The following is a 27,727-nucleotide window of genomic DNA, read 5'->3' on the forward strand; positions in this document are numbered from 1 at the left end:
TCCCATCATTCCTAGCTATTCACCATGTTGTCTGTGGCTGATAAGAGCTGTAGTCCACAACATCTAAAATACCCCATTTTGGCTAACCCTGCCTTACAGAGCCACTGTCACAGAGCTAGCGTACCCCCCAAACAATGTTTGAAGATCTCCAGCATCTCCACCACTCCTGTAGCCAATTGGTCCCATGGCTGAGCAGGTTCAGTCTCAAGATTCAAGATTCAGCTAGATGGGACAGAGCTCTCTAGCTTGGTACAAGGCAGATTCCTACATTCCTACAAAACCTATCCTCCTGTAATTTAAGCCCATTTGATCTAGTTCTGCTTTTGTCTTTGTGACAGTTCTCCAGGTGTGTATTCTAATGACCACTCAAGATGACCATCCCATTTTTCTTCAGCCATTTGTAGATACAGAGCCTCACAACCCGCTGTGTATTCAACAAAGCGCTCCTCAAAATGCGCTCTTACAATGGCATTCTAAAGGCCCATTCTGAAATTTAGTGTACCCCGATGTGGCCATTGAAATATATTGGCTGCCCCTCACTTGGTGCTCTCCCAGCCCAGTGAGGGGCAGCCAATATATTTCAATGGCCATTCTCAGTCATTCGTTTTAGTGTCTCCCCTTCAAATGTAGTACAGTGGTACCTCGGGTTACATACGCTTCAGGTTACATACGCTTCAGGTTACAGACTCTGCTAACCCAGAAATAGTGCTTCTGGTTAAGAACTTTGCTTCAGAATGAGAACAGAAATCGTGCTCCGGCAGCAGGAGGCCCCATTAGCTAAAATGGTGCTTCAGGTTAAGAACAGTTTCAGGTTAAGAATAGACCTCCGGAACGAATTAAGTACTTAACCCAAGGTACCACTGTATTTCATCCTCCTACAAATGTGAGGCAGTCTTAACTGATGAATCAGGCTGCATCCCATATTATTAATAATATTATTTATTTAACTGCAGTTCTATCCCACTATTTTTCAATCATGGAACCCCAGGCAGCATAAGATTCCATGATCCTGTAAGTGTGGTTCCCTGCTAGTGACCCATCCAGCCATTGATCAAACCCAGACCGCTTATCTTCAACAAGATGGTCTCCTTATGTGCCTTCAGACGATACCCTGGACCCTGCCAATAAACTAACAGCGTGAGCCTAAGCATATTTTACTCTGGGAGTAAGTGCCATTGAATTCAGTAGGCCTTATTCCTCTGTAAGCCTGTTTAGAATTGTAATGCAAGTCTTCCTAAGTTGGGTGGTAGCCTCTAATCAATAATAAACAGTGCCATGTAAAAAAGAGAGAGAAATTGAAGTATTAATGAGTATTTTTTTTTAAAGGGAAGGGGAAAGGGGGGGGGACGAGCCAGGTTAAGAGGCTTCTTTCCTCATATATTCTTATAATTAGATATTTAGTATAACAGTTGAGGAAGGCCAGTCAGATTATCTCCCCTGGTCTTTCCCCACATCTCTTCCATTTTCTCTAATTGACAATAATATGTGTTCCGCCTGCTCCTCAATCACCGGGGGATATTTTAACTCGCCAGTGTTGCAGCAATATTGCCGTGAGTGGCACTTGGAAGAGCCCTTCCCTGTTCCTCTAAAACACCCTTGAATCATATGAAAGACTCTTGAGGGCATCTCTCTAATAGGCCAAATGGGACTTGCTCCTAAGTAAGTGTACACAGGACTGCAGAATCCAGATTGCTTGTGGATGGCGGGTGCGAGACAAGAAGGCTGCTGGAAATGGAAGGAGGCAGAGATAGTTGGATGTTTATAGAGTTGATGGATTAAAGGCGTGCAGGGGGTTTGAAGCTGGTATGTCTCTTCTTTCCCGGCCTTCTCAGCTCCCTACAACTGAACCTCTGGCACCCACAGAGATCGTCTGTGAATCCTCTAGAGAACAGATGCAATAAAGCTCAGCACAGATAGACTCGGCCTCCGTGGCCTTGGCACACTGTGGAAAGGAAAAGAAAAGTCAGAGCCCAAAGAACTGCCAAACCCCATCGCCCAACAGGGCCACTCACGATGGAGAACAGAAGACGAACCGGGCAATTCTATACACTTGTACCCAGAAGTAAGTCCTATTGTGTTCAATGGAGTTTGCTTCCAGGTGAGCGGATGGAGTTCGCTGTTCCCATGCTCAGGGTGAGTCCCCCCCCCCCCCTTAGGGCTTTCCCCCACTAAAAATGATGATGATGATGGGTGCTGCAAACCTTGGGTTTCCCCAAGCCTGCAGATACCTCCCTTTTTTGTGCACGGAGGGTTCTGCTTTGGCTACATAAGCTTCACAACATAGAAAATGAGTTTGCTATTCGTATATAACAGGGATGGGGAACGTTTTCCAGCCATGCAGAAGTCATCTGTTTCTAAACACACAGCCCTCCAATCCAGGCAAGGAAGGGGTGTCATCACAGTTGAAGAAGACATTCTACAGAAGCCTTTCTCAACCTGTGGGTCCTCAGATGTTGTTGAACTACAACTCCCATCACCCCTAGCTAGCAAGGCCAGAGCTCAGGGATGATGGGAGTTGTAGTCCAACAACATGTGGGGACCCACAGGTTGAGAACCACTGTTCTAGAGGTTGTGGAGCAGAGACAATGCAAGCTGTGGTCAGGGGAGGAGATGTGGGCTGGGAGAGCACCAAGCAAGGTGTGCAGACAAGCATTTGGCCTCCGAGGCCCCAGGATCCCCACCCCTGGGACATAGAATACCACCTGCATACTTTCCCTTAGATCTCTGTAACGGAAAGAGCCAGAAACTGGCTCTGTACAATGCTACAGCAATGGATTGACGATGCAGTTGGCATTAAGAGCAGATGCTCCAAGTGTCCCTATTTTCCAGGGACAGTCCCAGATTTACAGATGCCATCCCGGTTTCTGATTTGATCCCACAAGGTCCTGCTTTTCCTTAGGACTTTTCCTATTTTAATCAGAGAAATGTTGGAGGGTATGGAGTTATGCAACCCCCAAGCCACATGAAGAGAAGTTGTTTTAAATGTTTAGTGTTTTATTAGGTTTTTATGTATGTTGGAAACCACCCAGCATGGCTGGGGCAACACAGTCAGATGGGCAGTCTTATTCTTATTCTTATTTTTAGTATTGAATATGACTTCCCTATTTTCACTGGAGAAATGTTGGAGGATATGCAATAGTGTAAATAGTAAATAGTAAAATTATTATTATTATTATTATTATTGATTAAAGTAAAGGTAAAGGGACCCCTGACCATTAGGTCCAGTCGTGACCGACTCTGGGGTTGTGGCGCTCATCTCGCTTTACTGGCCGAGGGAGCCGGCGTACAGCTTCCGGGTCATGTGGCCAGCATGACTAAGCCGCTTCTGGCAAACCAGAGCAGCGCACAGAAATGCTGTTTACCTTCCCGCCGGAGCAGTACCTATTTATCTACTTGCACTTTTGATGTGCTTTCGAACTGCTGGATTGGCAGGAGCAAGGACCGAGCAATGGGAGCTCACCCCGTCGTGGGGATTTGAACCGCCGACCTTCTGATCGGCAAGTCCTAGGCTCTGTGGTTTAACCCACAGCGCCACCCACGTCCCTTTTCCATTTTTCCTTAGGACTTTCCTATTTTCATCAGAGAAATGTTGGAGGGTATGGAGTTATGCAACCCCCGAGCCACCCAAAGAGAAGCTGTTTTAAATGTTTAGTGTTTTATTAGGTTTTTATGTACTGGTATGTTGGAAACCACCCAGCATGGCTGGGGCAACACAGTCAGATGGGTGGGGTATTATTCTTATTCTTATTATTCAATATGACTTCCCTATTTTCATTGGAGAAATGTTGGAAGGTATGCAATAGTATAAATAGTAAACAGTAAAATTATTATTATTATTATTATTATTATTATTATTATTATTATTGATTAAGACGTCCCTATTTTCATCGGAGAAGTGTTGGAGGGTACAAGGATACAGTTAGCATTAAGAGTCATTGTTATGTACTGAGTTGAATAGGATCCAAACTGCAGCAGTCTGATTGGTCCTAGAACAATAGGATCCAAATTGCAGCAGTCTGATTGGTCCTAGAACAATAGGATTCAGAATGCAGCAGTCTGATTGGTCCAAGAACAATGCAGCAGTATGATTGGTTGGCAGGAACCACCCAATCATGCTCCAGATATAAGTGAATCCACAACCTGATTGGCTTACAGTAGAATTCCAGAATTAACCAATCATGTGCAGCCCATTGTGTAAATAATGTATATAAAGCAGATACTTTGAGGGGACTTTCATTCATTCCTCCTCACCACTATGAGCTGAATAAAGAGCATGAAATCACTTTGCGACTCTGAGTATATTTCAGTCATGATCAGAGCAAAACGTGGCACCATCATATTGGAAAATTAGGAAGTGGAGAAGTTGCTGTCGCACTCAGATCTCGCTTACAAGCTTCCCGTTGGCGCTTGACTGCCCTTCCTGAGAACAGGATGCTGGACTAGGGGGTTTCATCCTCACCTAACACGCTGCTCCAGAAAGCGGCAAAAGTGGCTGCCCCTGTGACGGCCCCACAGGCAGCTGGGTTCTTGCGCTTCGTGCTGACGGAGAAGCCACCTTGTCCAGTGGCCTCGATCTCCACCACGTGGTAATCGGGGAGGCTGTGGTGGGGAAGAGCAGTCAGTTAGACTGGAGCTTTTAAGTAGGATGCTGGCAGGCGCCATCAGTTTGCCAACATTCCCACCCAGGCGGCAGGCAGAGGCCAGGGACTCACTTGGGGTCAGCTATAAGACAGCCTTTCACACCGTCGAAGCCCAGGCTGGGGGCGGCCATGCAAGCTGCTGCCATGGTGTTGACGTTGTTGGGAGCCAAGGGACACAATCTCCGCACAGGGCCGTCGTAGAGGACCACGCGTTCCTGCTGGGCACCTTTCGCAAGCTCCCCCAGGTGCCCACCTAGTCGGAAGCTGCTGGGGTGTTTCACCATTGTAACAGTCAATGCCTAGAAGATGGAAGGATAAGAGTTGGAGAATTTGCCTTCCAGGCACTTAGATCAGAGGTTTTCAAGGGGTGTGGTGTGACAGGAGAGGATGGCAAGTGTGACAGGGAGATTTAAGAAACCATCAAAGAAATAGTTCAACATTTCAGTGTACAGTGGTACCTCGGGTTACAGACGCTTCAGGTTAAAGACTCCGCTAACCCAGAAATAGTACCTCGGGTTAAGGACTTTGCTTCAGGATGAGAACAGAAATCGTGGTGCGGCAGCAGCGGGAGACCCCATTAGCTAAAGTGGTACTTCAGGTTAAGAACAGTTTCAGGTTAAGAACAGACCTCCAGAACGAATTAAGTTCTTAACCCGAGGTACCACTGTAGATGAAGAAGAAGAAGAAGAAGAAGAAGAAGAAGAAGAAGAAGAAGAAGAAGAAGAAGAAGAAGAAGAAGAATGTAGCCCATATGACTTGGTTGCCCAAGCCACTCTGGGTAGCTTCCAACAAAATATTAAAAGCACAATAAAACATCACCCATTAAATAAAAAAAATTCCTTCCAGTAACACCTTAGAGACCAACTAAGTTTGTTATTGGTATGAGCTTTCGTGTGCATGCACACTTCTTCAGATACCTAGAAGGAGTTTTTTTATTTTGTTTCGACTATGGCAGACCAACACGGCTATCTACAGTATCACCCATTAAAAACTTCCCTGAACAGGGCTGCCTTCAGAGGTCTTCTAAAAGTCAAATCGCTGCTTATTTATTTGCTAAATTCTGGATTAGCAATATTTCATAATAGGGCATGATTTAAGAGTATGTGATGCAGTTGGGCATCACCACCTAGTTCTGTCATGGAATAAAGCCAGGATTACAATGTAAACAAAAAACGTATGTTTTTACACTGCTTGAAGACCTTTTTTGATGAAGTGGTTTATAAATCTGCAATCAATCAAATCAATTCTGATAGTCAATATACTGCCACACACCCCTTCCTCTTTCCAGTCTTCCCATTTACCTACTCGCACTGCCAATGCGATGCCCCCTCTGGGATCTTACCTGAAGTAACCCTCCGTCATCCAACCTCTGGATGTCTTGTCCACCCCATAGAGCCCCACTGGGGATATAGAGGGTGTGCCCGGCCTCTCTTGCAGCTTTGCGTAATTTAAGCTCGGTGTCTAAATCTGCTAAGGCCGTTGGCGATCCCACCTAGGAGAATGTAGAAACGTTTACTTTGCAGCTGCTGGTGTTGGGAAGCTACAGGGAGAATGATGATTTGGGTGCAGACTGGCTACACCTCCCCATTTATTTAATGGCAAATAATTTATTTTGTTGAATGCAGACAGAATGTGGGAGAAATTAGCATCTGACCAGAGCAGTGGGGTTGGAAGGAAGTTCATTTTCAGTGGGATAAGCAGTGGGGGTGGGCCTGTTAGGATTCTTTTCCCGTGTTGCAGTCATGGGATTGTTTATATCACATGATGGTGTATGTTTTCATTCCACATTGTGGGAAGTGACGGAGACAGGATGTTTGTATTACTGTGTTTCTGTGATGTAGGTCATTTGTCCTTTGTCCTTTCTCTTTGCTGTCTGATGCTGAAGAGGAAGGAGCTGAGTTACGATGCTCCGAGTGTACATACCGTATTTTTCGCTCTCTAAGACGCACCAGACCTTAAGACGCACCTAGTTTTTGGAGGAGGAAAATAAGAAAAAAAATATTCTGAATCTCAGAAGCCAGAACAACAAGAGGGATCACTGCGCAGCGAAAGCAGCGATCCCTCTTGCTGTTCTGGCTTCTGGGATAGCTGTGCAGCCTGCATTCGCTCCATAAGATGCACACACATTTCCCCTTACTTTTTAGGAGGGAAAAAGTGAGTCTTATAGATCATAAAATATGGTATGTAAATAAACATAGTTTAGCTAAATTGCTGCACTACTGAATCTGAACGCTGACTGCCTATACTCTGCTGATCCTGAAGTGTGCTGATGCCTCTTTGTATCAGTCACTGTGATGTTTGGGCTGGAGAAAGCTTTTGAATCTCCCGAACGAATGACCAGGAGGGAGAGAACATGCCAGTCGGGCGTGTGCCTCTGCCGGACTCCTACTTGTGTGTAGGACCTCCTGACAGGGGCAAGGGTTTTAAGAAGGGAAGTCCTAGGAGGAGACAGGTGGGAACAGAGACATAACCAAAGTCTGGAAGACACCATGTAAGCCACCTCCAGTGTAGTTAGTACTGAGCAATGGGGAATCAATGAGTGCCCTGATTAAACATCAGGCAGCTTCCTAGGTGTGGAAAGAAAATGTAAAGCAGGAAGGGGAGCCCTCAGGACCTCAGATCTGATCCATTTGCCACCTGTTAAGATTCAGCATCCAAGTGATGGACAACCATGCAAAGTGTACTAGTCGAAATCACCCTCCACCCTCTCTTTTGAAGAGGAGATGGAAGCACCATCTGCGACTGTTGTGTGGTTCGATTCCTGCCTCCCATTTCACAGGCATCTCCCAAGGGCAACAGAACCATCAACATCATCTATTGAGCCAAAAGTTAAATTGGGGTTTTGTTTATTTTTAAGTGATTTGGAGCAGCTGCAGAACTGTTCAGGTTTTTTTGGATTGTGCAGGCTTTAACCACAAGAGCATATAGGAAGACAAAAGCAAAATCTATTTGCACAACACGGTCAAGGCTGAGATGAGAAACTTTTCCGGCAGAAGCGGCGAAAGACAGATGCTAGATTTGTGAGGTTTGAATCGTGGGCGAGGGGTGGAGGGAGGCTGAATGAAAAGGAACATGCATGTTCCCTTAATAGGACAAGCCCAAATTGTCTCTGTTTATTGCAGGCCTTCTGTCTGGACACCAGAAATCATCTGGAGTGTTTGGAGGTTGTTGTCTTTTGTCTGGTCCCTATAAAGAACACTGTGTGATGTTTAAATGCTCCTGTGGTTATTTTTATAAATTTCTGAGCTCTAGACCAGAACTATGCTGTTAGCAGAACAAAACAAAGCTTTACAAAATAAATAGGTGAGAGAAATCTCTCTCTCTCTCTCTCTCTCTCACACACACACACACACACACACACACACAATGCACACAATGCCAATGGCTGGTCACAGTAAAACTGGTTCACAACGACACTATTGCACAGTGCAGAACCATTGACAAATGTAAAGAAAGGGCAAAATCTGCAGGACTGTTTATGTTATACAAACAGCATCAGAACAGCCTCACTTAAAATTTGCCAGCCCAGGATATTAAAAAATAAATAAAAATGAAGCCAGCTGCCAACACATGGTTAGGTTCATTTGCTTCCAGGTGACTTGGATATTGACAAGCTGGAAAGTGTGCAGGGGAAGGCAGCCAACATGATAAAGGGTCTGGAAGCCTGATGAGGAATGGTTGAGGGAGTTGGGTGTGTTCAGCCTGAAGAAGAGAAGATTGAGAAGCGACATGGTAGCCACCTTCCAATATCTGAAGGGCTGTCCCATGGAAGATGGATGAAGCTTGTTTTCTGCTACTCCGGAAGGGAGGACCCAAACCAATGGATGAAAATGACAAGAAGGGAGATCCCGAGAAAACTTTAGGGAGAACATTCTGAACAGGCCAGCTCGGAAGGTGATGGACTCTCCTCCTTTGGAAGTTTTGAGATAGGTTGTGTTATGTACTGAAGTTCTCACCCTGGGCCAGCAGGGGGATAATGTGGATAGTTCAGGTCCACATATGCAAATAAGGGATTGAAAGTGACGTTCAGTGATTGGATAGTTACAGAAAGTTGTTACAGTTACATTGTACTGGAGCTCTATATAAGCAGGCTGGCTGAACACTTCAGTTCTGTTCTGACCTGTGAATAAACAAGAGCTGTTTGGAGAATCGCTGTGTCGTCTGATATGATGGGTGGGCATCCGTTAGAGATTCTTTAGCTGTGATTCCTGCATTGCAGAGGGTTGGGCTAGATGGCCCTTGGAGGTCCCTTCCAGCTCTACAATTCCATGATTCTATGACTGAGGCAAGAAGCACTTCTCTGGATACAGGTGGCCCCTGGGGCGGGGGAAAGTTATGGAACACTCCCTCCAGACATACTCACCTGGCAACTGCAATAACACCTTTTCTGTGTCAAATGAAGACCCTTTTTATTCTCCTAGCTCTTTCAATACTACCTGTATCATGCAATTTAGATCTTTTGATGCTGGGTTTTAGGCTATGTCATATGGATTTTATGCTGATTTTGTTGACGGAGGAGATATTTGTTTGATACTGGGTTTTGCTTTATTTGGATTCTATTTTCTATTCTACCTTTGAAATAAAAAGTTTTGTATATCACCCAGGGGATTGTGTTGATGGGAAGAATAAAAATGTGTTTGGGGCAGGGCAGAAATGTGTGTGTGGGGGGGGGGAGAACGATGATTCTCATTGAACCAAGCCAAGGTCAGAAAGGCCATCTAACTAACCACACCTTGAAGGGGCTGTCCTGGTGCCAGATGCCTCTTTCTGAAGGCACCTGCAGGCCTTACCATGAAATCTGCAGCTTTCAGAAAGGACTCCCCGTGATCTTGGACAATGCAGGGATGGGCCACTTCAATGATGACGTCAGCCCGCCTTTGGAGAGAGGAGAGAGGCATGGTAAGATGGCTGGGTTTGTAATTGTGCCAAGGACACTCTGGATGAAGGTCCAAGCCAAACCTTAGTGGCAAGTGTGGGGAATGGCAATCTGGTCCCCCACCATAGCTGTCAACTTACAGATTTGAAAATAAGGGACCAGCAGACTCGAAAATAAGGGATCAGCAGCCAAACAAAGCCTCAAATGGTGGTTCCCACAGCGCAGCAACCCGGCAAAGGGGATGCAGCAAGGAAAACCACTTTCACCTCTCCGCTGGGAAGCGCTGAGCAAAGGCGAGTCCCCAGGACATGCAAGCTCCACCCCCCCAGTCGTTCTTAGACTCCTTATTGGGTGAGCAATGCAGCCAAGCAACACAGTTGGAGCCTCCCTCCTCCCTGACCAGCAGGGAGGGAGGGAGAGGAGCTGCTTCCTTTGAAACCCGGGAAATTTAAGGGACATCATCAATAAGGGACAGCAGCAGGACACAGCGCTAGGATAAGGGACTTTCCCACCAAATAAGGGACGGTTGACAGCTATGTCCCCCACTCTGAAGTCCCCCATCTTTGGACGACTAATTTGCAGTGGCTCTCCAGAGTTTTCCTAGCCCTACCTGGAGAAGCTGGGGATTGAACCCAACTTGCCTGTGCACTGTCTTGCCAGGGTGGTGCATGCCCAGGTTATCTCCCGCTTGCACTACTGCAATGTGCTCTACCTTTGAAGGTGACTTGGAAACTATAACTAATCCAGAATGCGGCAGCCAGACTGGTGACTGGGAGCGGCTTCCAAGACCATATAACACTGGTCCTGAAAGACCTACATTGGCTCCCAGCACGTTTCCGAGCACAATTCAAAGTGTTGCTACTGACCTTTTAAGCCCTAAAAGGCCTCGGGCCTGTAAACCTGAAGGAGCGTCTCCATCCCCATCGTTCAGCCCAGACACTAAGGTCCAGATCCGAGGGCCTTCTGGCAGTTCCCTCACTGCAAAAAGTGAAGTTACAGGGAACCAGGCAGAGGGCCTTTTCGGTAGTGGCACCCACCACGTGGAACACCCTCCAATCAGATATCAGGGAGATAAGTAACTATACAACCGTTAGAAGATATCTGAAGGCAGCCCTGTATAGGGAAGTTTTTTTTAATGTTAAATTTATATATAAATATATGTTGGAAACCACCCAGAGTGGCTGGGGCAACCTAGTCAGATGGGTGGGGTACCAACAACAACAAAACCTTTGGCATGCAAAGTATCTGCTCTGTCAATGAGCTATGGCAACATTGTGAATGGTCAGTGCAATCCTAGGACTGCTTACTTGGATGCAGAGATGGGGGAGAAACGAGACTCAATTCACATTTTAAGGTAAACCTACATAATTCACACTTTCCAAAATGATATATGAACTGAAACACATCCTTTGAAATTCACATTCCTCTGAATTTTGCAAGGCAGTTCTCCAGGTAAGTGATGTGTATGAAAATATGAAAATAACATATAAAAATATATTAGGGGATGTTTCATTGCAAAAATGTATATATTATGCAAAAAATTACCGGTATATTGTCTATTAGAAGAAATTGCACTAAAATGCTGGTGAATTTTCATGAGGACTTAAAACAAATACAGTTGTATCTTGGAAGTCAAACGGAATCTGTTCCAGAAGTTCGTTGGACTTCCAAAGCATTCGACTTCCAAATGACAGCTTCTGATTGGCTGCAGGAAGCTCCTGCAGCCAATTGGAAGCCACGGAAGCCCGATTGGATGTTCGGCTTCCAAAAGAACACTCGAATACAGTCATTTCCGGGTTTTTGATCATTTGGGAGCCAAAACCTCCGAGTTCCAAGGCGTTTGACAACCAAGGTACGGCTATATATACTGCATTTTTCGCTCTATAGGACGCACTTTTTCCCCTCCAAAAATGAAGGGGAAATGTGTGTGCGTCCTATGGAGCGAATGCAGGCTTTCGCTGAAGCCTGGAGAGCAAGAGGGCACCGACCCCTCTCGCTCTCCAGGCTTCAGGCAGCTATCCGCAAGCCTTCTGAGCACGGCGGGAGTTCCCACCGGGCTCCGAAGGCTTGCAGATAGCAGCCTGAAGCCTGGGGAGCGCAGCACCAACTCCCTCTGCCCGCTCCCCGGGCTTCAGGCAGCTATCCGCAAGCCTTTGGGCTCCGAAGGCTTGCAGATAGCAGCCTGTTCTGGGAGCTGGGGTCGGGGGAAGCACGGGCTTCCCCCGTCCCCAGCCCCGTGGCTGGGGGGGAATAATTGTTTTTTTTATTCCCCCCCCCTAAAAACAAGGTGCGCCGTATGGTCCGGTGCGCCGTATGGAGCGAAAAATGCGGTATATCACAGGCTGATGCAGAAAGGTGGGGCAACCAAAATTTAAGATTGCAAAAAGTGTAATTGACCGATAAATTCCCCGATACTTGGATGTGAGTGCCAGTGAGATCGATGAGACTTACTCCCAGGTAGGTGTACAGGGGATTGCAGGCTGAGTGTTTATCTCAAAGTATTGTGGCATGGGCATAGCCAAGATTTTTGTATGGGGGGGCAGGCCTTTTGTTAGGGGGGCAGAACCTCAGCTATGTATTTTTATCTATTTGGGGGGGCAGCTGCCCCTCCCTTCCTCCTCCTTGACTACACCCATGGTTCATGGTGGTTCATTTTCTTTATCCTCGCCATTACACACACACATGTGAAAGCAGCCAGGTCCTGGTTGGGCTTGCTTGCTCACCGCTCCAAGAAGTCCGTCAGCTTCCCCAGCTGCAGCTCCTCTGGCACTGTCCCCACCAGCTTCCTGGCGTCCCGGTTCCAAACAAAGGCCAGCTCCAGCCCATGTCGGAGTCCGTCATCTTGTAGCCGTTTTACCAGGTACTGGCCTGGAGACAGAAAGTGGAACAGAAAAGTATCACAGATCCAGGAACTTGGCTCTGTGTCTCAAACACCTGCTGCCCCGTCAAATCTGTTTCTTGCAGAGGCACGAATGCCCGTCTACTAATTCCTGGCACCATTTCCCAGGATTTCTCAAACTCTGACACAGACTAACATCACAACAAAGACAGAGAGAGAGAGAAATGGTGTTCTCTTAAGATGCAGAGCTCATTTTTGTCCTTTGGGTGGCATCTTTTCAAGTTCCCAGCGAAGGAATCAGTTTCCATGCCCTGTTTTGTGAGTGCCAAGAAAGATCTGTCTGGACACAGTGGGAAAACAGAAAGATATTATTCTGATTCTGCAAAGCAATTATTTTCTTCTTAAAGAAGTAATACATTCAGAAGTACAGTGGTACCTCGGGATGCGAATGGGATCCGTTCTGGAGCCCCATTCGCATCCTGAATAGAATGTAACACGCGATGGCGCGTCTGCGCGGGTCACATTTTGCCGCTTCCGCGCATGACGTCATTTTGAGCATCTGCGCATGCACGTGTGGCGAAACCCGGAAGTAACGTGCTCCGTTACTTCTGGGTTGCTGTGGAACGCAACCCAAAAGCGCTCAACCTGAAGCACATTTAACCCGAGGTATGACTGTAAAGGTAAAGGACCCCTGGATGGTTAAGTCTAGTCAAAGGCGACTATGGGGTTGCAGCGCCCATCTCGTTTTCAGGCCAAGGGAGCCGGCATTTGTCCACAGACAGCTTATCGGGTCATGTGGCCAGCATGACTAAACCGCTTCTGACACAACAGAACACCATGATGGAAACCAGAGCGCACAGAAACTCCATTTACCTTCCCGCCACAGCAGTACCTGTTTATCTACTTGCACTGGTGTCTGCTAGGTTGGCAGGAGCTGGGACAGAGCAATGGGCGCTCACCCCATTGCAGGGATTCGAACCGCCAACCTTCCGATTGACAAGCCCAAGAGGCTCAGTGGTTTAGACCACAGCGCCACCCACATCTCTATACATTTAGAAGTAGAGAACTTCCCCACTAGGTTTCACCTCCAGCACAAATTAATGGCAGGGCGACACAAATAATTTAGCAGGAATGAGGAACTTGCACCCTTCCCAATGTTGTTGGATTGCCATCAGCCCCAGCCAGGGTAGTCAATGGTGAGGCATGGGTGGAAGGATCCATCAGGTCTCTCAGTTTCTCAGCCACTCTGGCCCACAAACTCACTGGTACAGAGGACTCTTATCATCAAGTTTGTGGGCCACACCTCCAAATGTTACATGGACATGGCAATATAACAAGTATTCTGAGAACCATCAGGTCTTTTCGAAACCAAGACAGGATAAATTGTTTTATGAAACACATTGTGTGTGTGTGTTTTAAATTTTATTTTGAAATAAAAGACATAATAGAGGACTGGACAGTGGGAAAAGGTACTCAACAAAGGGAGAAAACACATTGCCTAGGAAAGCCATCTTAAGAATCAGATGGACAGAGGAGGGAAATTGTCAAGAAACGCCACCTACCTAGATGCCCATAGCCCACAATTCCAACCCGTCTTCTCCTTTGGTCCCCAGACATTCTGCCTGTCCTAGTTTAAGAAAACAGCAGATATGGGATATTGTTCACTGCAGAGAAGCATGGATCAGGGACTGAAAGGGTTTGAATGCCTACCCATATTTATGCCACAGATCTATCAGTGAAATCCTATACATGTCTACTAGAAACTTGAGGCCCCTAGAGTTTAGTGGTATTTACTTGAAGGTACGTAAGTGTACACAGCAGAGCAACTTCTGGCCCTCCAGTCATTGCTGGATCCCAACACCCATCAGGCCCCGTCAGCATGCCCAATGGTCAGGGACGATGGGAGTTGTAGTCCAGTAATATTTGAGGGCCATCGTTGATATGCAGGATTGCACCCCAAATTCACCACTGGGCAAAACACTCACTGCTCCATCTTCATTTTGATTCCCAAGGCGAAAGATATTAATTGTAGCAATAATATTTGCATAAAGCAAATATGAAAACCCATTGTAAATTTTAAAGTGGATTGCATGTTCGTACAGGTTTAGCATCCGCCTGCAGTGCTCTCTGTGTGCGCACGTATAAAAAGATGTACAAAGAGAGAAAGAGCTCCTGTGCCATTTGACACTTCAGAGTGAGCAGCTATTTGAATTTAAGAGCCGATTCTTCACCTTCACACCCCCTAGATTTCTCATTACTCATTTAATTGATCAGCCGCAGCTGGATCTGTGTGAATGGATTCCGCTGAAAAGCATTTATGTTTTGAGATGGTATGATAGCGCCTGCAAGACATCAGTGGATGTTGCTTCGTCATGTGATAGGCATGCGTGTGAAGGAGCCCTGAGAAAATATGCCTGTCTTTCCTTCCCTGTTCATCCTTCGAATCGTGCATCCCTGTTTCTTCTCTTTTACATTTTGTTCCACTTCTGCCACCATTGACACCTGTCTGCCTCTGTATCAAGGGTGAGGAACCTATGGTTTGGCGTAGAGCAGATTTTTTATTCAGTTTTCATTATATATATATATAAAATTTCAATTTTATACATTTCAATAATTTTACAATAATTTTAACATTTCTAAACTCGACTTCCTTTCCCCTCTTTCTGTGGTTCCTTTAATTTATTTTTTATATTTCCTGCATATTCCAAATTAACTTAAACATTTATTCATCTACTTTAAATGTATACTCTTATAAAACTGCAGGTTATTACATTAAGCCTGCCAATTTTCTTATCTGTTCACAGTTTGTTTGTAAATATCCAATAAACCATTTCCATTCTTTTATAAAAAGTTTGCTATCTTGAGTTCTTATTTTTTCGGTAAATTTTGCCATTTCTGCGTATTCCATAAGTTTTTGTATCCATTCTTCTTTCATTGGGACTTCTCCTTCTTTCCATTAAAACGTCTTCTTTGCCTTTAAAAGTGAATCTATCACACTTTCCAAAACAATATGAGAACCGAAACGCCCCCATCTTTCGAAATTTGCATTTATCCTAATGTTGCAATGCATTTCTCTAACCATCCAAGGTTTACAAAAATGTATATACTAAGGGGAAACGTGCATTTAAAATGAATGCATGCGTTAAAACAACATACAGAAATTCATTATATTATGGGAAATTGCTCGCAAAAATTAGTCAAAACTGCGTGCAAACTTGTGTTCATCAGAAGAAATCCGTACTAAAATGTTTCATGGGTATTTAAAAACAAAATCCACCACTTGCTGCAGAAACGTGAAATTTGGAAGTTTGGAAATGTGAGTGAGATTGACTAATCCTTCCATCCTTACCCATCTGCCATCCATATGTTGTCAGAGATGATGGGTGTTGTAGTCTAGGAATGTCTGTATTAGCTACCATTCCTCTCTCTTTATTTCTTTGTCTTATCCTTCCAGTTAGTTAATAACTCACCATCCGAAACAGACTTTATATCTCACCTTCCACCAGCCCCATACCTATAGGCCCCCAAACCCCTCCACTTTTTGAACGGACTCACCTGAGTCGGTTGCACTGATTCTCTGGCACTCATGCAACTGCAGGATACTAGCACAAAACAGAGGACTTATTTGTATTGGTGCCCTTTGGTCAATTAATCCCTGGAGGATGTTAATTATTAGCCTGGGGCCTGCAATTCCCCAGAGAATGGGTTGTTGGCAGGCAGGCATTAGTTAGAAGACAGCTAGTGAAATTCCCTCGTAAACTCTGCCTTTGCTTCTTGGCTATATAGCATCAAATAATGACTTGGATATGTGAATGCGTCGTCACAGATTAATTGCCACAGGTAGCATTTTTATGTTGTCATTACACACTCCTTGCACTTCCAAGTACTGCAATGTTCCAGGGGCATCACTTTAGGGCTGGCAGTGCAATCTTATTCATGTCTGCTCGGAAGAAGTCCCACTGAGATCAGTTGGACTTACTCCCAGCTATGTATGTGTAGGATTTCAGCTTTGTGTTTTGCTAGGGGCTTTATAAAAATTATATTTATAAAAGAGGAGCAGCTTCTTGTGTATTCACTAAAGACAGGGGGAGAAGTACTGCTCATTTCACATTTTAATGCGAACCTATTCAAGTAGCAAAGGGACATGGGTGGCGCTGTGGGTTAAACCAAAGAGCCTAGGACTTGCCGATCAGAAGGTCGGCGGTTCAAATCCCCGTGATGGGGTGAGCTCCCATTGCTCGGTCCCTGCTCCTGCCAACCCAGCAGTTCAAAAGCACGTCAAAGTGCAAGTAGATAAATAGGTACCACTCCGGCGTGAAGATCAACGGCGTTTCCGTGCGTTGCGCTGGTTCACCAGAAGCGGCTTAGTCATGCTGGCCACATGACCCGGAAGCTGTACGCCGGCTCCCTCGGCCAATAAAGCGAGATGAGCGCGCAACCCCAGAGTCGGCCACGACTGGACCTAATGGTCAGGGGTCCATTAACCTATTCAATTGACAGTTCCACAAAAAAAATACATGAACCAAAACATAGCTATTCTTCAAAATCTGCACTTCTCGGATCCGGGAACAAGTACACAAATGAATATATATCAGGGGAAAGTTTGCATTTAAAAAAAATAGTGAGCATGGCATATAAAAATGCATTATATTAAGATAAATTGCTTGCTAAGCTGTTTATTTGGAGAAACATGCACCAAAGCACTGGTGAGTTCTCAAGAGGATTTTTATTTTCTGCAAAGTGATGTGGACATGGGGCAATCTGAACTGAAGACTGAAAAAATAAGAAACAGTGGAACTGAAATTGACAGGTTTACCCATCCCTAGCATTCGCTCACATCCACAAACACGCTTCCAGTTCCAGCTAAGGGACAATTGTGTCGTTTGAGGTTCCTGTTGTGTTTTGGGCCGTGCTTGGAAAGACTGCTAGTTCAGATGAATAATGTTTCTGTTGACTATTGTGCCTCTCTGTCCTGGTATAAGCCTTGGCCTGCTTCCCCTTCATTTATCCCTCTTCCTCCTACACTTGCAAACTTGCGTTTTTGCTTGTTCATCCCCCGCCCAAACGCTTGACAAATGCTGAATTTGCACATTTGCCCCGGTGAACTCACAGACAACCGATAAATTGGCTGCAGCACACGGAAAAAGTTTGCTCCGAAAGTGGGATGGGATCAAGCAGACTGAACTTTCTGAGAAAAGGAATGAGTAGACGAATTAACAGGGAATCCAGAACCCTATTCAGGTGTCCTTGCCCAAACCTGCATAGGAAAAAGCACATGCCAGCTCTCCCTTCAACTCCACTATGCATGTCAGCTCCTATTCCACCATTGCCACACTGAGCAGGAATGTATTTACCTGTTCAGCTGAATGTATTTAGGAGCCTCCATGCAATATCAAGGTTCCCAAGCGCAGGGAAGATTATTCCTGTGTCCGCAGAATCACAGAATCGTAGAGTTGGATGAGACGTCAATGGTCATCTAGTCCAACACCCTGCAATGTAGGAATCTCAGCTAAAGCATCCATGACAGATGGCCACACAAACCCTGCTGAAAAACCTCCAAGGTGTGGGAATGTTCAGGGATGCAGGAGAGGATATATTGTTTGATTATAGCCTTTCCAACTTGTGTTAACAAGTTCACAATTTAGCAGAGTAACATCCTCCTTTTTAAACACACAGCGGATGCGTTTGCTCAGGTTCGCTAAAGCCTCAATAATAATTGTTCTGGTATTTTCCCCTTATTCCCTCATAAAAGATAACAGACACAGTCTTGTATAAAAGCATAAAAAGAGTTTACTCACATTCTGTTCACAATCGGATCCCAGAAGGCAGACTTAGCTTAGAAAAGTAACATACACCTGGAAACTATCCCATAAAGAGACAGTCCCTTTGTCCTCTCATGGCTGGAGGCCAAGGGAGCATCCTCCGAGGAAAGTAGTGATAGAGAGAGAGATGGCTGCCCTGCCCTGTGCTTTTGTCGTTACCTGCACAGGTGAGGCCACACCCACCTCTAGTCACATGAGGAGAAAGTCTGTCCCAGCCCAGAAGGAAACAGGAAGTTTACCTGCCGGCTGGACAAACATTCCTCCCCATGTGTAAACATGTTCACTCTAGGAATGTTGTACTTGACTGCTCTTGTGTTTCACATCCCACACAAGGAAGGAGAGTCCACAACCTCCCTAGGGAGACTGTTCCACTGTTGAACAGCTCTTACCATCAGAAGGTTCTTCCTGATGTTTAGTTGTAATCTGCTTTCTTGTAACATGAAGCCATGGGTTCGAGTCCTACCCCCTAGAGCAGGAGAAAACAAGCAGGTTCCCTCTTCCATGTTACAGCCTTTAAGGTATTTGAAGGTGGCTATCGGATCTCCTCTCAGTCTCCTCTTTTCCAGGCTAAGCATACCAAAATCCCTCAACCACTCCTCAGAGGGCATGGTTTCCAGTCCCTTGATCATCTTGGTTGCCCTCCTCTGCACACGTTCCAGCTTGTCAACATCCTTCTTAAATTGTGGCCTCCAGAGACGTTCCTGCTCCATGTGGGAAGCTCAGAAATGCAGGTGGTACCCATGAGGACACTGGGCACAGGGCTAGCATGTGTGGCCTGCTCCTCCGTACATGGCACCAGGCAGTGTGGAGCAGTGGTTACAGTGTAGGACTAGGGCCTGGAAGAGCAGAGTTCAAATCCCAACGCGGCCATGATGCTCATTGGGTGATCTTGGGCCAGTCCCTGTCTCTCAGCCTCGCCTACCTCTCAGAGCAGGATGAAGTAGAGAGAGGCAGGAGAGAACCATGTTTGCCACCTTGGGGTCGCTGGGGGAAAGGCGGGCTAAAAACACTAATAAATAATGCTTGCAAAGGGCTTACATTTCATAGGTGTAATGGTGGCACCTGAACACAGGGTGATGCCAAAGGTTTGCGATGCTGGTATGAAATCGTTGCTGTTCTCTTCTCCGCCAGCTACAAGGGACCAGGGGAAGCCCATGCCATTTGAAACGGAGGACCCAACCACACCTGATGTTATTTTTCCTTCTAGAATAATCAGAGGTGGGCTAATAATAATTGGGATCACAGAAGATGAGGGGGGATTAACCCTTTCCTTGTCTGCTGCACTCCTAGGAAAATTTTGTTCAGTTATTTGCAATGGGATGGGAAGGAGGGGTGGAATCCCCTGTTGCTACCAATTGGGTTTTTCTGTCCAATACGCATGCCGGCTTCAGAGCACAAGATTCCCCCCACAAATACAGCAGAAGAGGAACAGGGAAGCAATTCCTTCGCACACAGAAGGTCCCAGGTTTGATCCTTGGTGTCTCTGGGTAGGACTGAGTTGGTCCCTGGTCTGAAACCCTAGAAAGCGGCTGTCAGTCAAGCACCAAAGGGCTGGTCCCTTCTGCTTTTTTGTACATCTGACATTGAGTGGCATTGCTCCCACTTTTCCTTAGGATATCCCTATTTTCACCAGAGAAATGTTGGCAGGTATGGAGTTATGTGACCCCCCCCCCCCGAGCCAAGGAGATAAGTAACTACACAACCTTTAGAAGACATCTGAAGGCAGTCCTGTATAGGGGAGGTTTTTATGTTTAAGTTGTTATGTTTTTATATATGTTGGAAACCACCTAGAATGGCTGGGGCAACCCAGTCAAATGGGCAGGGAATAATAATAATAGGATAGGTAAAGGTAAAGGTAAAGGGACCCCTGACCATTAGGTCCAGTCGCGGACGGCTCTGGGGTTGTGGCGCTCATCTTGCTTTATTGGCCGAGGGAGCTGGCGTACAGCTTCCAGGTCATGTGGCCAGCAGGACTAAGCCGCTTCTGGCCAACCAGAGCAGCGCACGGAAATGCCGTTTACCTTCCCGCCAGATCGGTACCTATTTATCTACTTGCACTTTGACGTGCTTTCAAACTGCTAGGTTGGCAGGAGAATAATAGGATAGGGCATCCCTATTTTCATCGGAGAAATATTGCAGAGTATTCACTTGGGTCCTGCTTGTGGTCTTCCCATAGGTATCTGGCTGGCCATTGGATGGGGTATAAATAATAAAATTATCATCATCATCATCATTCTTATAGGATAGGATGTCCCTACTTTCATCAGAGAAATGTTGGAGGGTATGCTCATGCACCATCACTGACAAGTATCCACTCACTCGCTCACCCAGGCTGCAACCTTAAGACACCAGGGCTAGGGAACTAGTGACTCTCTAGGGGCTGTTATACGCCAACATGGGACGCAGGTGGCACTGTGGTCTAAATCACTGACCCTCTTGGGCTTGCCGATTGGAAGGTTGGCGGTTCGAATCCCCATGACGGGGTGGGCTCTCGTTCTGTCCCAGCTCCTGCCAACCTAGCAATTCAAAAGCACACCAGCGCAAGTAGATAAATAGGTACCGCTGCAGCAGGAAAGCAAACAGCGTTTCCGCACGCTCTGGTTTCCGTCACGGTGTCCCATTGCGCCAGAAGTGGTTTAGTCATGCTGGTCGCATGACCCGGAAAGCTGTTTGTAGACAAACGCCAGCTCCCTTGGCCTGAAAGCGAGATCAGCGCCACAACCCCATAAACACCTTTGACTGGATTTAACTGTTCAGGGGTCCTTTACCTTTTGTACTCCAACTCCCATTGGCCCCAGCCAACTTAGCCAATGGCCAGGGATGATGAGAGTTGTAGTCCAGTGTCTTTTGCCAAGTCACAGGTCCCCCTCGAATCCTATATGCACTGACCTGGGAGTATGTCCCATGCGATATAATGGGGCTTCTCTCTAAGCAGGCCCTCTACAAGATCCACAGAGGCCACAGATCAACTTCTAGCTTTTGAGGCCCCTAGCCATGGCAAAAATTAAAAATTGCTACCCGAGCAAACAAAATAAAGGCACCAGAAAGAGAGAGTAAGTGGTTTGCTTATATAATCAGCTTGGAAGACATGTTCATCACAGTCTAATCTTGTGCCCTCAGAACAGATAAGTTTTTATTAATATTTATGAAGGTTTTAAATGCTCTTGTAGGACAAAATCTATATCGGTTCACAAAGGAATGATGTGTTTCACCAAATCACACCTCTCCCTTGCTGAAATTTGCAGCTCCTAGTTGAAAAAACAAGTTGTGAAGCTTATCAGTTTTGAGGGCCGCCTTTGAGCTTGAGGGCCCTGGGGACGAGGGGCCCTCCAGAGGCCCCCTCTGATCGGCTCTGCTTCTGATAAGAGAGATGCACAGGATTGGGCTAGTGGTTCCTTAACTGCAAGAGACCCAGGGGAAGGAGCAAGACTCTGAACAACGGTGCTCACAAAGCACACGAGAAGATTTTTTAACAAGGCAACCCCAAGAGGCATAAAAAAACCCTAAGGATAATGAGGAGCATTGATTTGCCAGGGACAGGTATCTGAATAATAGGCCCACTGGGATCTATAAAGCTGTATCTGCACCACATTAAAGGTGCAGGCTAATTCCCATTCCGTGCCAGAGTAGTGCCTCCATCAGCTGTTCAGCCCTGTATCATAATTCTTAGGGAAGGTCTAGAGTTTGGCAACAGAGCGCATGCTTTGTATGCAGAAGGTCCCCAATCCAATTCCTGGCATCTAGGTTTAGGGCCGGGTAAGAGACCCCCTGCCTCAAACCCTGAGAACCACAGTACCATGCAGATCTCCTGCTTCAAGATGCCAAGGGGTGTGCAGGGAGACACCGAACCTGGGACTTTTTTGCATGCAAGGCATGCGCTCGGCTGCTGAGCTATAATCCTCTCTTAAGTGCTCCTGTCAGCACTTCCCTTGAAAAAGCATGGATCCCATGGCCAGACTAGACTTGGCGTTAAAATGCAAATTTGCATTTCATGAGCACGTTTTTTTTAAAAAATGTAAAGGATGTTAGCTGTGGGGGGTGGGCAGAGAAGGGGGGTAATTAGGATCAGTGATGCATACCTCCAATATTTATCCAATAATAATAATAATAATACCCCGCCCATCTGACTGGGCTGCCCCAGGCACTCAAGGCCACTTCCAACATATACAATAAAACATTAAACATTACAAAACTTCCTTATACAGGGCTGCCTTCAGATGTCTTCTGAAGGTTGTCTAGTTACTTATCTCCGTGGCTCGGGGGTCACATAACTCCATAAAAGTAAAGGGACCTGTGACCATTAGGTCCAGTCGTGGCCGACTCTGGGGTTGTGGTGCTCATCTCGCTTTACTGGCCGAGGGAGCCAGCATACAGCTTCTGGGTCATGTGGCCAGCATGACTAAGCCGCTTCTGGCGAGCCAGAGCAGCGCACGGAAACGCCGTTTACCTTCCTGTCGGTAAGGTACCTTCCTGCCTTCCTTCCTTACCTATTTATCTACTTGCACTTTGACGTGCTTTCGAACTGCTAGGTTGGCAGGAGCAGGGACCAAGCAACGGGAGCTCACCCCATGGCGGGGATTCGAACCGCTGACCTTCTGATCGGCAAGCTCTAGGCTCTGTGGTTTAACCCACAGCGCCACCTGCGCCCCTAAATAACTCCATACCCGCCACCATTTCTCTAGTGAAAATAGGAATGCCCTAACGAAAAGCGAGACATTCTGGGACATCTTCTGTAAATATGTGACTGTCCTTGGGAAATATGGAGGGACACTTAGAGGGTCTGCAACCACTGAGGCTTATTTTGGAACGGTTGATAACACATTTTAAGGACACTTGTGTTTTACAAGCACATCTTGATCCAGAAAACTGTGAAGCTCTTGGCTTTGAAAAAGGCCCAGGACAGCCTGTAGTGGCGTAAAACTTTGTTCAGCCTTCACCAGCTTGGTGCATTCTAGATGTGGTTGGACCACAGCTCCCATTGGCTGAAATCCTGGCCAATGGTCAGGGATGATGGGAGAGAGAGGAGGTATTGGTCATTGCTATGAGAACCGGGGCATTATAAGCATGTTCCCATTTGCAGCCTGGGCGAGCAAGTGGGTGGATGCATGTGGCTCCCAGTGCGTTTCCGAGCACAATTCAAAGTATTGCTGCTGACCTTTAAAGCCCTGAACAGCCATGGTCCTGTATACCTGAAGGAGCATCTCCACCCCCATCATTCAGCCCGGATACTGAGGTCCAGCGCCGAGGGCCTTCTGGAGGTTCCTTTACTGCGAGAAGTGAAGCTACAGGGAACCAGGCAGAGGGCCTTCTCGGTGGTTGCGCCCGCCCTGTGGAACGCCCTCCCATCAGATGTCAAGGAAATAAACAACTATCTGACTTTTAGAAGACATCTGAAGGCAGCCCCATTTAGGGAAGTTTTTAATATTTGATGTTTTATTCTGTTTTTAGTCCTCTGTTGGGAGCCGCCCAGAATGGCTGGGGAAACTCAGCCAGATGGGCGAGGTATAAATATTATTATTATTATTATTATTATTATTATTATTACCTGCAAAGTGTTTGCAGGTGCCTGAACTGGTTTTGTTGTCTTCTGCAGCAATGCATCAGGGAGTTGCTTCCTCCTAGCCTGTCCTGCCCGCCCTTGACCCTTCCGCCACCAGGGGGAGTTCTAGTCTCCCTTCTTGCTCCCAGCCCATGCCCACAACAACTGTCTCCAGATGTTGCCCAGTATTCCCACAACACCGCTGGAGGGGAGGCCAGGGGACAAACAGGTGCTGCTCGGAGACAGCCCTGGCTGCGGGCTCCTCAAAGATGCTAATTGTCTTTTCCTGGCCTCATGAAACCATGATCTCATCAGCTTAAACAGGCAGAAAACAACAAACAGATGGAGTTTTCTGGAGGTGCTGCTGTGCTTACCAGAGCAGTCACTTTGCTCCAAATGTTCAAATTGCAGGTTTGGAAGGGGCAGCAAAAGGCTGCTGAATGATTTTAACTTCCTGCACTGAGGCAGGCTCTATCTAGCCCTCAAATCCTTCTTTCTGATTAAGCTATACAGTGGTACCTCTGGTTAAGAATTTAATTCGTTCCGGAGGTCTGTTCTTAACCTGAAACTGTTCTTAACCTGAAGCACCACTTTAGCTAATGGGCCTCCTGCTGCCGCCACGCCGCCGGAGCACGATTTCTGTTCTCATCCTGAAGCAAAGTTCTTAACCTGAAGCACTATTTCTGGGTTAGCGGAGTCTGTAACCTGAAGCGTATGTAACCTGAGGTACCACTGTATAGACACACGCTTAAAAGCTATAGGCAGCAAAGTAATACTGTCATGATTGCGCCTTTAGCGAATATGACATGCGCACGAATAGGGAACTCCTTGTCCCCAAAGGTTCTTCTCATCATCATCCTGGGAGGCTAAGGGAGCTGGGCATGTTTAGCCTGGAGAAGAGGAGGTTAAGGGGTGATATGATAGCCATGTTCAAATATATAAAAGGATGTCACATAGAGGAGGGAGAAAGGTTGTTTTCTGCTGCTCCAGAGAAGCGGACACGGAGCAATGGATCCAAACTACAAGAAAGAAGATTCCACCTAAACATTAGGAAGAACTTCCTGACAGTAAGAGCTGTTCGACAGTGGAATTTGCTGCCAAGGAGTGTGGTGGAGTCTCCTTCTTTGGAGGTCTTTAAGCAGAGGCTTGACAACCATATGTCAGGAGTGCTCTGATGGTGTTTCCTGCTTGGCAGGGGGTTGGACTCGATGGCCCTTGTGGTCTCTTCCAACTCTATGATTCTATGATTCTATCCCTCTCTAATAGAGGGGGTTTTTGTGCCTGATGAAGACTACTTTATTTCACTGTGCATGTGGACCTGAGTGACTCCTACTATTAATTTTGCTTCCACCTCTGTTTTCCATTAATTCAACATTTTCTCAGCCTTTTAAAATTGATTTTCCAGACCCTCCAAGTGTGCCTGTTTCCAAAGGACAGTCCCGGATTTACAGAAGTCATCTTGGTTTCTGATTTAATCCCAGAATGTCCCGCTTTTCCTTAGGTCATCCCTATTTTCATCGGAGAAATATTGGCGTGTATGAAGTTCTCTGACCCCCGAGCCAAGGAGATAACTAACTAGACAACCTTTAGAAGACATCTGAAGGCAGCCCTGTATAAGGAAAGTTTTTTTAAAAATGTTTAATGCTTTATTATGTTTTTATATACAGTGGTACCTCAGGTTAAGAACTTAATTCGTTCTGGAGGTCCACCTGAAACTGTTCTTAACCTGAAGCACCACTTTAGCTAATGGGGCCTCCCGCTGCTGCCGCACCGCGATTTCTGTTCTCATCCTGAAGCAAAGTTCTTAACCCGAGGTACTTTCTGGGTTAGCGGAGTCTGTAACCTGAAGCGTTTGTAACCTGAAGCGTCTTTAACCCGAGGTACCAGTGTATGTTGGAAGTAGCCCAGAGTGGCTGGGGCAACCCAGTCAGATGGGCGAGGTAGAAACAATAAAATTATGGCATAGGATGTCCCTATTTTCATTGGAGAAATGTTGGAGGGTATGGTTACTGCGAGAGGTCCTAGGGGCCCAAAGGTGGGAGATATTGATATTTAAAGAAATAAAAAAGAACCAAAAAGAAACCTTGGGGGGGGGGTTGTTTTTGTTTCAGATAAAACCTTCAAAGGTTTCTAGCCCTCATGGCTATGGAAAAACACCAGTCGTTTCTCCTCTTACTGTTTCACTGGAGACATTAAGTGTAAGGCTGAGGGAGAGAGGGACCGGTCTGAAGTCTTGCCTGAGCAAGAACTGGAACTTTGGTGTCCTACATTGTTTGACGCTTTCTTCAGTAAACCACAGTAAAAAGGTAAAGGGACCCCTGACCATTAGGTCCAGTCACAGCCTACTCTGGGGTTGCGGTGCTCATCTCGCTTTATTGGCCAAGGGAGCCGGCGTACAGCTTCCGAGTCATGTGGCCAGCATGACTAAGCCGCTTCTGGCAAACCAGAGCAGCGCATGGAAATGCTGTTTACCTTCCCACCAGAGCGGTACCTATTTATCTACTTGCACTTTGACGTGCTTTTGAACTGCTAGGTTGGCAGGAGCAGGGACCGAGCAACAGGAGCTCACCCCATCGCGGGGATTCGAACCGCCAACCTTCTGATCGGCAAGTCCTACGCTCTGTAGTTTAACCCACAGCGCCACCACAGTAGCTACCTGGTAATGAAAAATGAAGAGCCTCATCCTAAAGTTCTGCCTAAGGCAGTGGTGGGCAATGAGATTGCAGAAGGGCTCAAAGAGTCATCGGGAAAGCATCAGGTGATGAGCTCTGCAGTCTGGTTGACTCCTTCACTGGGACTCAGCTACATTAGTAAAGAAAAAGTGTTTTATATGCATTATAACACTGTGACATCAGATGGCGCTGTGGAGTCCTGTCTTTCGCCGATGTGATTTCCAATAATAAAGCTTACAACTTGTTTTCCTGAAATGCTTTTTGAATGTGTCTAGATCCAGCCCTGGTTGCAATTGGGTTAGTTCTTTGGCGATCACTCGTAGCCAAGTAAGATTGTCTTCCATAAACACGGTTTTAACAGTGAATCCGAAAGTGACTGTGGAGGCCAATTCTGGATCCACACGTCCTTCCACAGTGGGGACATAGGTTTCCTGGCAGGAGTTGATCACGGTGAGGGTTTGCCAAGCGTGCCTTCCTCTTAGCACGTTTCTCCCTTGCGTCCTGAGTTTGAGTGTCTTCAAAGCCCATGGCACCTTTGGTAAAGGCTGTTCTCCAATTGGAGCGCTCGCAGGCAAGTGTTTCCCAATTGTTGGTATTTATATTGCATTTTTAAAATTTGCCTTAAGACAGAAAATCTCCTTGATGGGTCCCCATCTCTAGAAAGGCAAGCGGGGTTTTCTCTGCAAATCCTTCACACTCAGCTTTCCCAGCCCTCAGTCTCCTTATTTCCCAACAGCACACAACCCTTTGTAATTCACCTGTGTAAATTTCCTTTGGAGGAAGAATGCGTTTCCCAGCCAGGCTGACTGTTTCACTTCCTTTGCACCAGCTGGAGTGTTTAACAACATTCCGGGACTGACCTTCCCTCTTGCCAGTTGAGATGCTCTGAAGCTTTTCCATAGCATTCCTGCATCGCAGCTGCTGGGGCTCATGTATGTGTCTGTTTCTGTCTCCTGGGCTAATTCCAAACTAGGTGTTTACTCTGGAACTGACAGATTTTTCTGCGCTCACTTTTATTCCAGGGCATTTTAATGTTGCCATCTTCACCCATTCGTTGTGTTCCTATGTGTATCTGCTTCTTTGGGGAGTTCCCCAAATGTGACTTTTTTTATTTTGTTCTGGGAAGAACAAAGCAGCAGCACATTATCGGCAGATCTACATTATCTTGGTGCTGTTCTTCTCAGTTTTTGAGGAGGTTTCGTTGGTAGCCACATTTCAGGCCCTGTCGCTACACCTCTGCACTTTGGTGCACCTTGGCTTTTACTTTCCATTCTAGCAGTGTGTTATTTCCCTTCCCTTTTCTACCTCTCAAAACAAAAACAAAAGAACTCCCATTTTC

General features: G+C 46.3%; 1 protein-coding gene across 5 annotated transcripts; it reads right to left on the reverse strand.

Annotated features, from left to right (window-relative positions):
• Positions 1-1,732: 1,732 nt before the first annotated feature.
• ASPDH (aspartate dehydrogenase domain containing) lies at positions 1,733-18,307 on the reverse strand. 5 transcript variants are annotated; one of them, XM_080977041.1, is made up of 9 exons: positions 18,154-18,307; positions 17,710-17,844; positions 13,918-13,982; positions 12,240-12,384; positions 9,431-9,515; positions 5,983-6,132; positions 4,713-4,939; positions 4,460-4,599; positions 1,733-1,942 (listed from the first exon to the last, which is right to left on the reverse strand). In XM_080977041.1, the coding sequence occupies exons 2-9, from the start codon at positions 17,739-17,741 to the stop codon at positions 1,905-1,907; spliced, it is 882 nt and encodes a 293-aa protein (XP_080833167.1). In that variant the 5' UTR covers positions 17,742-17,844; positions 18,154-18,307; the 3' UTR covers positions 1,733-1,904. The 5 variants fall into 5 exon arrangements, with proteins under 5 accessions (XP_080833167.1, XP_080833168.1, XP_080833170.1 ...); XM_080977042.1 differs by lacking the exon at positions 13,918-13,982 and adding an exon at positions 15,911-15,957; XM_080977044.1 differs by lacking the exon at positions 17,710-17,844 and having other exon boundaries at positions 18,154-18,306.
• Between the last annotated feature and the right edge of the window lie 9,420 nt (positions 18,308-27,727).

Source organism: Podarcis pityusensis, assembly GCF_964106645.2.
Source record: "Podarcis pityusensis genome assembly, chromosome: 13".
Classification (NCBI taxonomy): Eukaryota; Metazoa; Chordata; class Lepidosauria; order Squamata; family Lacertidae; genus Podarcis; species Podarcis pityusensis.

Bases quoted from the DNA above. Each gene is read 5' to 3' on its own strand.
- ASPDH (XM_080977041.1), bottom strand. From the start codon at position 17,741: ATGGAGGCTCCTAAATACATTCAGCTGAACAG. The intron at 6,133-9,430 runs GTAAGGCCTGCA...ACATTCTCCTAG, and splicing joins TGAAAGCTGCAGATTTCATG to GTGGGATCGCCAACGGCCTT. The intron at 4,600-4,712 runs GTGAGTCCCTGG...TCCCCACCACAG, and splicing joins TGTCTTATAGCTGACCCCAA to CCTCCCCGATTACCACGTGG.